Source organism: Arachis stenosperma, chromosome 6 (assembly GCF_014773155.1).
Source record: "Arachis stenosperma cultivar V10309 chromosome 6, arast.V10309.gnm1.PFL2, whole genome shotgun sequence".
NCBI lineage: Eukaryota > Viridiplantae > Streptophyta > Magnoliopsida > Fabales > Fabaceae > Arachis > Arachis stenosperma.
The window spans coordinates 97,419,845-97,433,751 of NC_080382.1; the positions used below are offsets into that span (position 1 = coordinate 97,419,845).

A 13,907-nucleotide genomic window follows, 5' to 3' on the forward strand; every position below is an offset into this window, starting at 1 on the left:
AATTTAAGTTTGGTGTTGTGATGAGCGGATAATTTATACGCTTTTTGGCATTGTTTTTAGGTAGTTTTTAGTAAGTTCAAGCTACTTTTAGGGATGTTTTCATTAGTTTTTATGTTAAATTCACATTTCTGGACTTTACTATGAGTTTGTCTGTTTTTCTGTAATTTCAAGTAATTTCTGGCTGAAATTGAGGGACTTGAGCAAAACTCTGAAAAAGGCTGACAAAAGGACTGCTGATGCTGTTGGAATCTGACCTCACTGCACTCGAAATGGATTTTCTAGAGCTACAGAACTCCAAATGGCGCGCTCTCAATGGCGTTGGAAAGTAGACATCTAGAGCTTTCCAGCAATATATAATAGTTCATACTTTATTTGGAAATTTACGACGTAAATTGGCGTTGAACGCCAAGTACATGCTGCTGTCTGGAGTTAAACGCCAGAAACACGTCATGATCTGGAGTTGAACGCCCAAAACACGTTATAACTTGGAGTTCAACTCCAAGAGAAGCCTCAGCTCGTGGATAGATCAAGCTCAGGCCAAGCATACACCAAGTGGGCCCCAGAAGTGGATTTATGCATCAATTACTTACTCATGTAAACCCTAGTAGCTAGTCTAGTATAAATAGGATAATTTACTATTGTATTAGACATCTTTTGACAGTTTAATCTTTTGACTGTTTAGTCTTTGATCATTTGGTCTTTTGATCATTCAGGGGGCTGGCCATTCGGCCATGCCTGAACCTTTCACTTATGTATTTTCAACGGTGGAGTTTCTGCACACCATAGATTAAAGGTGTGGAGCTCTGCTGTACCTCAAGTTTCAATACAATTATTATTACTTTCTATTCAATTCTCTTTTATTCTTATTCCAAGATATACGTTACACAACACTTTGATGAATGTGATGATCCGTGACACTCATCATCATTCTCACCTATGAACACGCGTGACTGACAACCACTTCCGTTCTACCTTAGGCCGAGCGCATATCTCTTAGATTCCCCAACAGAATCTTTGTGGTATAAGCTAGATAGATGGCGGCATTCATGGGGATCCGGAAAGTCTAACCTTGTCTGTGATATTCCGAGTAGGATCCCAGGAATCCGGAAAGTCTAACCTTGTCTGTGGTATTCCGAGTAGGTTTCCGGTATTGAATGACTGTGACAAGCTTCAAACTCGAGATTGCTGGGCGTGATGACAAACGCAAAAGGATCAATGGATCCTATTCCAACATGATCGAGAACCAACAGCTGATTAGCCGTGCTCTGACAGAGCATTTGGACCATTTTCACTGAGAGGATGGGATGTAGCCATTGTCAAGGGTGATGCCTCCAGACGATTAGCCGTGCAGTGACAGCGCATAGGACCATTTTCCCGAGAGGATGAAAAGTAGCCATTGATGATGGTGATGCCCTACATACAGCTTGCCATGGAAAGAAGTAAGAAGGATTGGATGAAAGCAATAAGAAAGTAGAGATTCGAAAGGATTCTAGCATCTCCACACGCCTATCTGAAATTCCCACTGTTGATTTACATAAGTATTTCTATCCCTTTTTATTTTTTATTTATTATTAATTTTCAAAACCCATAACCATTTAATCTGCCTAACTGAGATTTACAAGGTGACCATAGCTTGCTTCATACCAACAATCTCTGTGGGATCGACCCTTACTCACGTAAGGTATTACTTGGATGACCCAGTACACTTGCTGGTTAAGTTGAACGGAGTTGTGTCCACACATAGTTGAAAAAGCAATGAATTTTACAAAATACAATAACAAAGGAATCACAATTTCGTCCACCAGCTAGGCTTTGCATTGTGATAATATGGAATGTCTTAAGTTAGGTGGGAAGTTCAGGTTAATCAAGGATTTGGATTTTAGTCCACTTAACTAAATACATTCCTACCTTGACCCTAACCCCATTATAACCCTTGAAAAGACCTCTTGATATGTGTATTTGTGCATTAAATTGTGTTGATTGGTAGAAGAAAAGCAAGACTTAGAAAGCAAGATTAGTAGAGAACCAAGAGACTCCACTTTCAAACACTAGAGTGATTAGAGTGTATACACTTCCAGTGAGGGCTCGATGCTCGATTCTTTGTTCCTGGCTTTCATGAGCTTTCTTCTTGCAAGTTTACTTGTACTTTATTTTGTGATTTAAATTAGTGGAATCCAGTTATTTTTGTCTTGGAGAATTTGTTTGTTTTTAACCAAGTAGGTAGAAGCATTTTAGCATGTAGTTGTATTCACATAAATAGGTTGCATTGCATGAGTCTCACCTATTTTCCCTTCATTTTTTTGGTCTCCTTGAGCTTAGCATGAGGACATGCTAATGTTTAAGTGTGGGGAGATTTGATAAACCACTATTTTATGATATATTTTGGACTGAATTGATTGGATTTTGTCAACTATTCTCACACTTATTCATGTAAATTGCATGTTTTTTATTTTCTTCCTAATTTTGTGATATGATTGAAAATATGCTTCCTAAGCCTTAAAATTGTTAATTTTTAATTCCCTCTTATTACCATTCGATGCCGTGATGTGTTTGTGAAGTGTTTTCAGGTTTACAGGACATGAATGGCTAAAAGGATGAAAATAAAGCATGTTCAAGTGGAAGGAAAACAAGAAACTAAAGAGCCGAGAAGCATTTTAGCATGTAGTTGCATTCACATAGATAGGTTGCATTGCATGAGTCTCACCTTTTTCCCCTTCATTTTTTTGGTCTCCTTGAGCTTAGCATGAGGACATGCTAATGTTTAAGTGTGGGGAGATTTGATAAACCACTATTTTATGATATATTTTGGACTGAATTGAGTGGGTTTTGTCAACTATTCTCACACTTATTCATGTAAATTGCATGTTTTTCATTTTCTTCCTAATTTTGTGATATGATTGAAAATATGCTTCCTAAGCCTTAAAATTGTTAATTTTTAATTCCCTCTTATTACCATTCGATGCCGTGATGTGTTTGTGAAGTATTTTCAGGTTTATAGGGCATGAATGGCTGAAAGGATGAAAATAAAGCATGTTCAAGTGGAAGGAAAATAAGAAACTAAAGAGCTGAGAAGCAAGGAGCGACGCGCACGCATGGCCGATGCGTGCACGTGAATTGGAGCATCTATCAGTGACACATACGCGTGACTGGCGCGTACGCGTGACCAGCGCAGAAGTCCAGCGATGCGTACGCGTGACCGACCCATACGCGTGACAGAGCGTCACGTGCTGCACTTATCAGAACTCGCTGGGGGCGATTTCTGGGCTAATTTGGACCCAATTTCTAGCCCGAAAACACAGACTAGAGGCAGGGGTAGAGCTGAGACTAAGGGGACTTTCACTTTTCACTCAGTTTTAGTTTTAGTTTTGAATTCTAGAGAGAAAAACACCTTCTTTTCTCTATGGTTTTGATATCTTAGTTTGGCTTTGGATTGGATCTTGAGAGACTTGCTACTACCTTCAAGTGGAGACATTGTCGTTATAGTTTGCTTCTCTATTACTTCTACTTCTTTTGTTTTTCCATTTAGTTACTTTGAATTCATGTTTGGATTTTGTTATTTTTGAATTTTTTAATGCAATGAATTATTTTTTTGTTTAATTCTACTCCGTGTTTGATTCTGGTCAATTATTGTTCGTGCAAATTTGATTTAATAAATTTTTTAGAATTACCATGTCTTTTATTTATTCATATTATATGTTTATGAAAATGGCATTCATGTTTATGACTTAAGTTCTAAACTTGGCTTAGGAGTTAATTAATTGGGATCCCTTGAGTTGTGAAGGTCAAGTATCAATCTTAATTGGACATTGTTGGCTAGATCACTTCTCACCAACTCTAGTCCTTCTTCATGAAGTGATTACGACTTATGAGCTAGAGTTAGTGAAGCCACTTGACTTTCCTTCAGTTGTTAAAGGATAAATAAGTGGGTGCAATGAACCTTTATGATTATACTTGGGGAAGACAACAAGGATAGAAACCCCAATTATCTCCCCTAACCAAGGCTTTCTATTTTAAATACATAACACCTCTTGTTATTATTCATTGTTTCAATTTCTGGTTATTTAATTTTTCTGTTCTCAACCTTAAAAATATTCAGAAAAGTCCTGATCAATAATTTACATCATTGTGTCAACTCTTTGGGAAACGACCTAGGATTCTGCTTCTGATTATTTATTTTTAATTGTGACACACTTTTAAATTAATAGTAGGAAACTTTGTCGATTAAGGCTATACTTACAACGTGATTTTTATCAGAAAATCTTAATTGGAATTTTTCCTCCCATCAGGCGTTAGCTCCCACAACAGTGATCATGGTTTCAATGAAATGAAGATTTCAAATTCAATAGAATCGAAAGTAGAAATGGCTCTGAAAATTTAAAACAGAGCACACGCCAAAGTTTAATTAAAACAAGAACAAGCAGATTAATAAGATATGGCTGAATAGGACGTGCAACTGGAGCAGAAATATGGGAGAAAACTAACCCAGAACAGTGGATGTTGAACCTAATCGGAACGGGAACAGGACAGCAATGATTCCCGGCAATTTTCTGTGGTGGTTTCGGCAGCAACAACACCCCGTTAGTGACTCCAGTTCACAATAACTCCAACAATAGAAAGATGGAAGACTAGACGTAGAAACTACCGTGCCTGTGAAAGCTCCATCTCGACTATAGCAGCGGTGCCATCCCCTTCTTCTTGCATGCAGTGGTGACAGTGATGGCTAGGGTTTGGCGGCGGCGGTAACCCTAGCGATGGCGAAGGCGGTGGTGCGCGACAACGGCGACAGTAGCAGTACTGTCTCCCTTTCTGGCTGTTGCATTCTCCTTCTCTCTTGCGTCTTCGCTCTCTCGTGCGCTACTCTTTCTATCTTCCTCTTCTGTGCGACGGCAATGACCCCTTCGGCTTCACGGGCGACGGCAATGCGCGGCGAGCTGGCGTCGCGGCAGAGCCTCCCCCTCCCTTCCTTCTTCTTTCGCAGCTCTAGCTCCCTCACTCGGATCTCTCTTTCTCCCTTTTTTCCCGTTTTCTTTTCTTTCCTTTTTGGTTTACTGAAGCTGTGTTGTGTGTATATGGGGTAGATGGGTTGGCGGTGGGTGAGTAAGTAATGAGGGGAGGGTAAGCCTGACTCACTGAGGAGTTGACAGGTTAGGGGGTACGTGTGTGATTTGGGTAAGAGGGGTTAGAGTTAGTGAAATTAGGATTTGGAATTATGAATTTAGGGTTAGGGTAAAGTCTTAATTTAAAACCAAATTTAACCTAATATAATTAATTACAAAATTATTATTTATTTTTTAAACTATAAATTATTTGTAGTTAAACACTTTAATTTAAAATTATAAATAAATAAATAAATTTTTTTAATTTATAATATTAATCAAAATTTTAAATTATTTCAATTTAATTTATATAAAATTTTTATTATTTAATTTTAAAAATTTGAGTTGTTATAGATAAAAATACTAGTATTCACTAAATACTTATTTCTTAATTATTATGTACGTATAAGAGTGTAAGAGACTTATAAAGTGGAAATATATATATTTATATGTTTTAGAATATATTTAATATATTTCTAAAAGCATTTGCAAATTAAAACTATTTAATATTTTTATAAAAAAAATCATATTAAAAGATGTAAATATTGCTAACAATATGTGTATTAAATCTACTCTTAAAGACATGCAAGTATTTAATTTCTTCAATACAATGACTCTTATAATTAATCTAATATTAATAAATATGTAATAATCATTATTCAATATACAGAAGTATTAGATTAATATGAATAACACAACTCCCTCATGTGTTCCCATTCCCCTTTCCTTGGTCTCAAAGAGGAAAAACTTTTCGTCCGCATAATAATGTGGTGGATATTGAAAACGAATGCCACTCACTTTGGGAGATCATTGTCATGGTAGGTCATGCCTGGACCCTGCCATTACTCTGCAAGCTCAATTGCGATGTTCATCACCATATATAGATTCATATCAAAAGTAGCTTAGACATATATATTAAACGTGATCTCATCCTTTTCATCAGTTCTAGTTCTTGTAATTACTAATTTATTTGCTGGTTATTGGTTGACAAAGCTAAGATTAAGATATATAAGTTTTTTTTTTTCTTTTTGATATATAAAATAAATAAAATTAAAGTTTAGGTGCATTTAACACGGTCAATCCATTAAAAGTTTCGTTAACATATTGAGCACATAGATAGAGTATTTATATATAAATCGTTTATTTTAATTTCCTTTTAGCAGAAAAATAACATGGATTGTTAAAATATAAATGATCCCTGCTTAAAATATTGATGATTTCTTAATCTTAAAAATTCATAAATGAAAGACACAATTCTTTAGTTGAAGATATACGCAAACTCAGGTCTAGGGCTTTTCCCTAGTTTTGATGAAGATACAATTTTAGTTTTATTTAAATTAGACTTTTGCATCTAATCTATGATGCACGAATACTTCACTGAGTTGTCATATCTAAATGCCGAACGCATTTTAAATATAATATTTACCGACATTTATCCGACATACGTGTTCGTTGTGTCCAATCGTATCTTAATGAAAAATAATTTTTTTTTTCCGGATATGCGTAAACATACCTAAATACCATCACGTGCCTACTTTTATGCTTAACATATATTTTTAAAATAAATTTAGATATAATATATTATTATTTATTAAAATAATATTTTAAATATTTAATATAATTAAAATAAGATATTAAAAAAATTAAAAATTTTAATTTATATTTAATATTAATAAAATATTAAAATATTATTATAATTATTTATTTAAAAAATATTTTATATTTTATATGCATATATATTTTTATGTCATGTAAGATTTTAAAATTTGTGTATCAACATATTTCATATCGTGTTGTGTTTTATATTAGTGTATCGTAATATATAACTCATTGATAAAGTAGCCAGGAACGGGACCACCAGGGCGGCTTATGCAGTTATGCATGCGTATTGAAATTTTTTCTTTTTCTTCCTACTGGATTAATTCGGAATTGACTTTAACATATTTAGAGTCAATATGACACCAAAAAAAGAAAATGAGGGTCAATATTCTTTTTCCTCAAAATACCATCATTTTTTTATATAATTTAGTTTTTGTTGACTAAAGTGGATAACAAGTTCATTCTCTTGTAAATTATTTTGTACAATTTGAGGTGATAAGTTAATTTATCTAATTAGCCAACTTAATTATTTGTGCAATTTTCGTGTTCTTTTTTCCAAATTATAAAATTGAAATTATTTTTTTCTAAAAATAGATATGTAAATAAGTGATTTCTTTATTTTTTTTATAATATCTTATAGTCTAACAGATCAAAGATTAATTCGTTGTAAATTTAAACTCTATTTAAAAATTTGGAATTATCCAATAAATTGTTTTATACATATAGATTTTTTTCTAAAATAAAATAAAAAAATTATTATTTTCTCAAACCCCATTTTTCAATTTTCCATAAAGTGAGATTCGAACCATATTGTTAAATTTTCATGCTAAATTTATAGAGTTTAAAAATCATGTTTAGAAAAATAATAATTTTTTTATTTTATTTTAGTAAAAAATATCCATAAAATGAGATTCAAACATCCGATACTTACTTAAACAAGCTAGTAAACTAACTAACCTAAACTGCTGAGTGATTTCATCTCCCCAAAATAAAAATAAAAGAAGAGAAATTAATCAATTTTAAATAACCAACTTTTATTAGATATGAATCTCATGTTAGAAAATAGTATAGAGTGATTAAGTATTCATATTTTAACTTTATAAACATTTTTTCTTTAGGGAAGCTAAATACCTAAATAAAAGGGAATGAAGATGTCTAAACTCTTAAATAAGGCTAATTCTGTGATTATTGTCATCTTGTGTTTAAGGAGAGATGGTGAGATGGACAATTGAAAATGACTAGATATGTAAAAAAGAAAATACTTTGCAGTGAATAAAACAAAGAAAAAGATAAAAATGAGTCCTAAATCTTTAGAGGCAAATGCTTCTCATAGCCTCAACCCCACAACCCATTCAGCAATCGAAGTAACAATGAGTTAATAGGAGTAACCAAATATTAACAAGAATCCAACTATGGTTCCAAATTCTAGCAACCAGCCAGTTTTTATTTCTAGTTATCTTCGTCTCTTGTTAATTTAATTTCCCTATTGTTTATTAGCCGCTGTGAATCTTCATTAGTTGAAATAAACCTTAGGTCTACATGATGATCTGCTCACAAAACACTCAATCAAATAAAAACGAGGGCATGAAATTGTACAATTGAATAAAGTAATAATAAATTAATAAAAAAAAACCTAGGCAGCCACCAAACTAAACTCTGGTAATCAATATTGGGGTCTTGGCTCTATATGAAGGGTGCTAATGTTATTTGTACAACCTTACATTGGGAATTATTATTTCTGTACAATCCTACATGCACAGGACTAATGTTATTTGTATATTTAAATAGGTTTTCTATTTGTAGACATCTAATATAATCTATAATTATTTGATTAGGTTTGATTCCATTTGTTTTTAGCTAGCGTGTCTATTTCGTACATATGAATTCTGGGGTTTTTTTAAACCATTCTATGTCACCTTCATTACCCGTAGTCCCACATAGAGCCTTCTTCTTGGCACCATTCAGGGATGGAGCTACCTAGCTACTTTTGTAACGCGGCCAATAATAACTATTAATATAATATAAACATTAATATATATATATATATATATATATATATATATATATGTGTGTATATTTACTAAAATAGAATTCACAACATACAACAATAAAGTAAATATTTAATGGTTAAAATATCTAGTCAATCAATAAATGCATTTAGTTTTGAAAAAAAAAATATAAAAGCTAATTAGCTAACTTCAAATATTAGAATTGAACTTGTAATGTACCATTCGGTTTTTTTTTTCCCTTCAAGATAAATAATTTATATTTAGACATATCATAACTCAATAGTAAAAATAACAAAGAGTTAAAGCAAAATTTAAATAAATTTTAAAGAGTGTAACTTATAATTGTTTTTTAAAAACTGTGATCTCACTACAAAGTTTTTTTTTTATTTGTGGAGGTTTTTTTCTTATTTGTAGAGGTTTATAACCCCCACCAAATGATTTGTGGGAATTTCTAAAACCCCCAAAATTTGAGATGCCACGAGGTCTTTTGTGGGGGGTTTTATATGTGTTTAGTGGAGGTTTTATATTAGATTTTTGTGGCAATTTTAAATCACCTTTGTGACCGTTTGAAACCCCCACAAATTGATTTTTTAATTTAACAAAAATTAATTATTTTGTGAGATTTTTAAACCTCTACCAATCCTATAATTATTTAGTTATTTTTAATTTCAAATCACTCATTAATCGCATCTCATTTACATAATCTCAAATTAAAAATTTATTTGTTAATATCAAATTTTAAAAAGTAAATCTTTTATAATACAATTCCTCAATATAAGACAAAACTCTATATATAAAAAAATTATCAATGTCAATAGTTCCAAACATAATTGCATATTGTATTGTTTTACATAACTATTAATATTTTTCTTTAAAAAATAAAATAAAATAATTTTAATATTTCAATATCATCTAATTACATAAAAGTCTCAAATATACAATCTAGATCCAAAAATAAAAAAATATTCTATGAACTACACAACCTTAAGAACATGCCCGAGATTCCAAACCTATAAAGCACTTTGCCAAAAAAACTACCAGCATTTCAGCCCCTTTAGTGTCCCAAGCTTCATCAGCATTGAACAAGACAAATAACATTCACCACTCAAATTGAGAATAAGACAAAGAGTACAAAAGAAAATCTGCATAGTTTTCATACTAATTGTACATCAATCTTAGCACATAAAAGTTCTTAAACATGTTTTATTTAAATCCTCTAGCTTAACTAAATCATTAGCCCTGACATTCATCAGAATAGAAATAAATAAAGTGATGATACAAAATAATAACCATGTGATAATAAGAGTAAAATTAGCTATTAATGGTGGTGGGTACTTTAATTTATCAAGTGGAGAACAACCCAAGTCAGTATTGTATACTGGACAATGCTTTAATTGTTATTCAACAAACACAGATTCAGCTCACATTACATGCTGCATGGAACATACTCACAGTGACACACAGCCAAAAATGCATCAAAAGATATGAGGTGATAGATACAAACATTTTTCATAGAATTGATTAGAAAAGTACTAAAAATGACAGTAACAAATAATGTATCAAAGAACGACCATGATAAATAAAAATTGTATTGAATTTACCAAAATAACAGGGCCAAATAAAAGAGAATTAAATCCGATCGAAACTAAAAATAAAAAGAAAAAGGGGAAAGAAAGATAAAAAAGCAAGAAGGAGGAGGAGGTGCACTGACAAGTGTGTAAGCATTCAAAAATGGTGGTGGCATTGTTGAACAATTTATTGCACAATGGACATGTTAAGCATGCCTCAAGTTTGGCTCTATTCAGCTTCACCGCTTGCCCCTCAAGATTTACTCTTTTGTACCTGAAATCACGACAATCACAAACATCCTGTTAAAAGATAAAAAAGGGTAAAATAAATTAAAAAGTGAAACATTTATCTAAAGTTATTCCACTGGCATAATTATTCACCTTATTATTATTGGTATTATTATTACTGTAGAGTGTAGAATACTTTATAAACAAAGACATTAGAGACTAGAGTGTAAGGTGAAGCCATAGATAAGAGTATAACACAATAATCATCACTACCATATTTGGATTGAGGGACAAAAATTGTGGCAAGCCAAGCAATCCTCTAATTCATTATTTTAACAAAAATCACCTCTAGCTTAACGTTTTAATTCAAACCCCCAACTCTATTTTCTACAGATACAATTTCTATATATATAGTTTCAACCTAGAAATTAAAACTAAAAATGGAAGAGGAAGTTGATTATTATTAATGGTTGAGACTTGAGACTTGGTGGGAGGAACTAAGTCCCATAAACAACCTCTTCAGCTTTTAATTTGTTGATCTCTTCCTCTAACAACATCCCCTGGTAACGACATTCATTGTTGCAAAATGATCTCTCACCCCTGAACATTGATTGAATAACTAAATCACTTGGCACACTAAACTAAAGCAGTAGTTGTAATCAGCATTAGACATACCTGTACATGTAAATGTTTTTACCATGCCCAAAATTCTTGTTGCAGAGAAAGCAGACAGTGAGAAAGGAGTGAGAAGGATATCGAGTAGAAGCATCTAGCTTGGGTGAGACAGAAGGGGTACTCTGAATGATGCAGTTACCAAATATGTGAGTGTTCCTTGGGTTAGGACAATGGCAAATCATGCATGTGTAGTCCTCAAAGAGTTCCATCAGTTCTAACTCGCTGGCAGATACACACCCTTTGAACACCCTCTCACCTTCTGGTAGTAAGGGAGGAATCTGAATCTTCAGCTGTGAACCAAACACCACCATTCTTAAAAAGCGAAACATTTTCTAAACATTTCTAAACATTTCTAAATATTTATCTAAACGTTTATCTAAAGTCATTTCTAAACATTTATTACTTCAGCCATTGGCATAATTGATATTGGCTGGCCATCCTGAAAACAGAAGAGTCCACCATTGAAATCCTTGCCATAATTATTTAAATAGCACACTACCTTTGATGAACAAAAGTTATCAGCAACAGTATTAAATAAAATTCAATAAATGAGAGTAGTGGAAAATGAAATCCTGACTGTAAAGTGTCGCTGTTTGAGATAGGGTCTGTTATCATCACTGTGCCACCCAATGTTTGCACCTCTCCTCCAGCTGTTTGATGATTCATAAATACAATAAGGTAAAGATTGTAAAAGAAGTAACAATCAACAAGCAATTGATGGTCCTTAAGATAGAGTAGTAACCTGATTAAAGCGGTGAATTCAACAAAGTGCTTGTATTGACAGTTGAAAAACTCCTCTAGCTTGTCTTTCAACCTTTTTGTGAAGAAATTTGATTGAGATTGGAAATTTCAATGAAGGGAAAGATGATAAAGAAAGAGAGAACCTCGGATGGGAATGGTATCATAGAACAAGTTTTGAGAGAAATCAAGAAACCGCAGGTTTTTCTTTTGGCCTATCCACTCTGGAATTGAGCCACTGAAATAGTTGCCGAATAATTCATACACATCTAGAAGGCTATTGCCAATGAGCAGCTTCTTCATTTCAAGAGCAATTTTAATAGCTACATGATTCAGAATCTGCAACCAACAAGCTAATCACAAATGATATTAATCAAATCGAATCCACATTGCAGCATTAAATCCAGTCTATAAGGGCAAGCACAACAATTTTCAACACAATTCAATCTCAGTCCTATCCACATAGTAGTGATCCACATTATCACCCAACTACACCTTCACCTATAAGCATAAAATACAAGGGAATCGATATTCGCATTATAGAAGCAAATAAACCAATTGAATATCTCTAGGAAGCAAGTTTTCAACCATAGAACAAACTTAGGAAGGGATTGTAAAATCATGCAATTCATATGAATAAGTGGGTAAAGACTTGATGAAACCACTCAATTAAACCAAGATAAACCATAAAATAGTGGTTTATCAATCTCCCCACACTTAGACATTAGCATGTCCTCATGCTTAGCTCAAGGAGATAAAATAAACAAGTAGGGAAAAGTAAGACTCATACAATGCAATGCAACCTATGTATATGAATGCAACTATATGCTAAGATGATTTTGTCTACTTGGTTAAAAGTAAATAAGTACTTCAAGACAAATATAAACCAAATTTCACTAATTTAATTCATACAGTAAAGACAAGTAAACTTGTAAGAAGATAGTTCATGAAAGCAGGGAACATAGAACTAAGCATTAAACCCTTACTGATGGTGTATGTGCACTCTAATCACTCAAGTGTATAGGATAATCACTCTATTCTTCTCTAGTCATGCTTCCTAAACCTTGTTCTTTACCTAACCAATCAACAAGTGTTTAATGTACCAATGCAAATATCATGAGGTCTTTTCAAGGTTGTAATGGGGCCAATGTAAGGGTAAGGATATATATATGGTTAAGTGAGCTATAAATTGAATCCTTGATTAACCTAAGCTCTTATCTATAGATACTTTATAAACTTTTAAATTCATGCCTAGCTACCCAAAATTCTCACTTTTGTATTACATACTCATGCATCAACCCTTCTTTTAACTTGTATCACCTATGCATTGATCTTTTCATTAACTTAACATTGGGGTAATTTTGTCCCCTTATTTAATTACTTAACTATTTGAATATTTTTTTATTTTTTAAGCATACAAATAAACATAACATTATCAATGCACATGGATTTTTAATATTTCTAGTCTTACATGAGTAGGTACCCAAATTCCTTTTATTTTATCATGACATATTCCTTTATTAACCCATGTTCCCACGATCTTCCCATACTCAATTGATACACAATCTCTAACTTAAGCTAACCAAAGATTCAATTGGGGTATTTAATTGTTTTTCCACTTAAGGCTAGTGATGTGGTAAAATATAGAACAAATGAGATTTAAAAAGCTCAAAGTGGCTAACAAGAGTAATTGAAAGGGTAGGCTATTTTGGGATAAGTGAGCTAAAACAATTAATGGCCTCAATCATATGCATACATTTAAATACACTAAACAATGGACATCTAGGTTGGAACAAAGCAAAGATTGCAATTATAGAGAAGAAAACACACAAGAATAAAATATTATGGTTAAATAATATAACCATGTAATTAAGCTCAAATTTAACGGGTTGTGTGTTCTTAGCTATCATTTTATGTTCCAAATACAACATCAAACAAGTTTTAACAAAAAAAGATTTTAATCTAAATTAGTGAAAATTTTCAAAAATAGGGTC

The 13,907-nt window shown here is 32.6% G+C and overlaps 1 protein-coding gene across 2 annotated transcripts; it reads right to left on the minus strand.

The window, feature by feature from the left end:
• Positions 1 to 10,189: 10,189 nt before the first annotated feature.
• On the minus strand, positions 10,190 to 12,409 carry LOC130936526 (FCS-Like Zinc finger 8-like). Of its 2 annotated transcripts, none has more exons than XM_057866610.1 (4): positions 11,918 to 12,409; positions 11,579 to 11,825; positions 11,176 to 11,465; positions 10,190 to 10,546 (listed from the first exon to the last, which is right to left on the minus strand). In XM_057866610.1, the coding sequence occupies exons 2-4, from the start codon at positions 11,591 to 11,593 to the stop codon at positions 10,264 to 10,266; spliced, it is 588 nt and encodes a 195-aa protein (XP_057722593.1). In that variant the 5' UTR covers positions 11,594 to 11,825; positions 11,918 to 12,409; the 3' UTR covers positions 10,190 to 10,263. The 2 variants fall into 2 exon arrangements, with proteins under 2 accessions (XP_057722593.1, XP_057722594.1); XM_057866611.1 differs by adding an exon at positions 11,016 to 11,100 and having other exon boundaries at positions 11,176 to 11,825.
• Positions 12,410 to 13,907: the final 1,498 nt, after the last annotated feature.

Excerpts from the sequence above, each read along its gene's own strand:
- LOC130936526 (XM_057866610.1), bottom strand. Across the intron at positions 10,547-11,175 it reads AAAAACATTTACATGTACAG|GTACAAAAGAGTAAATCTTG; the intron begins GTATGTCTAATG and ends TCGTGATTTCAG.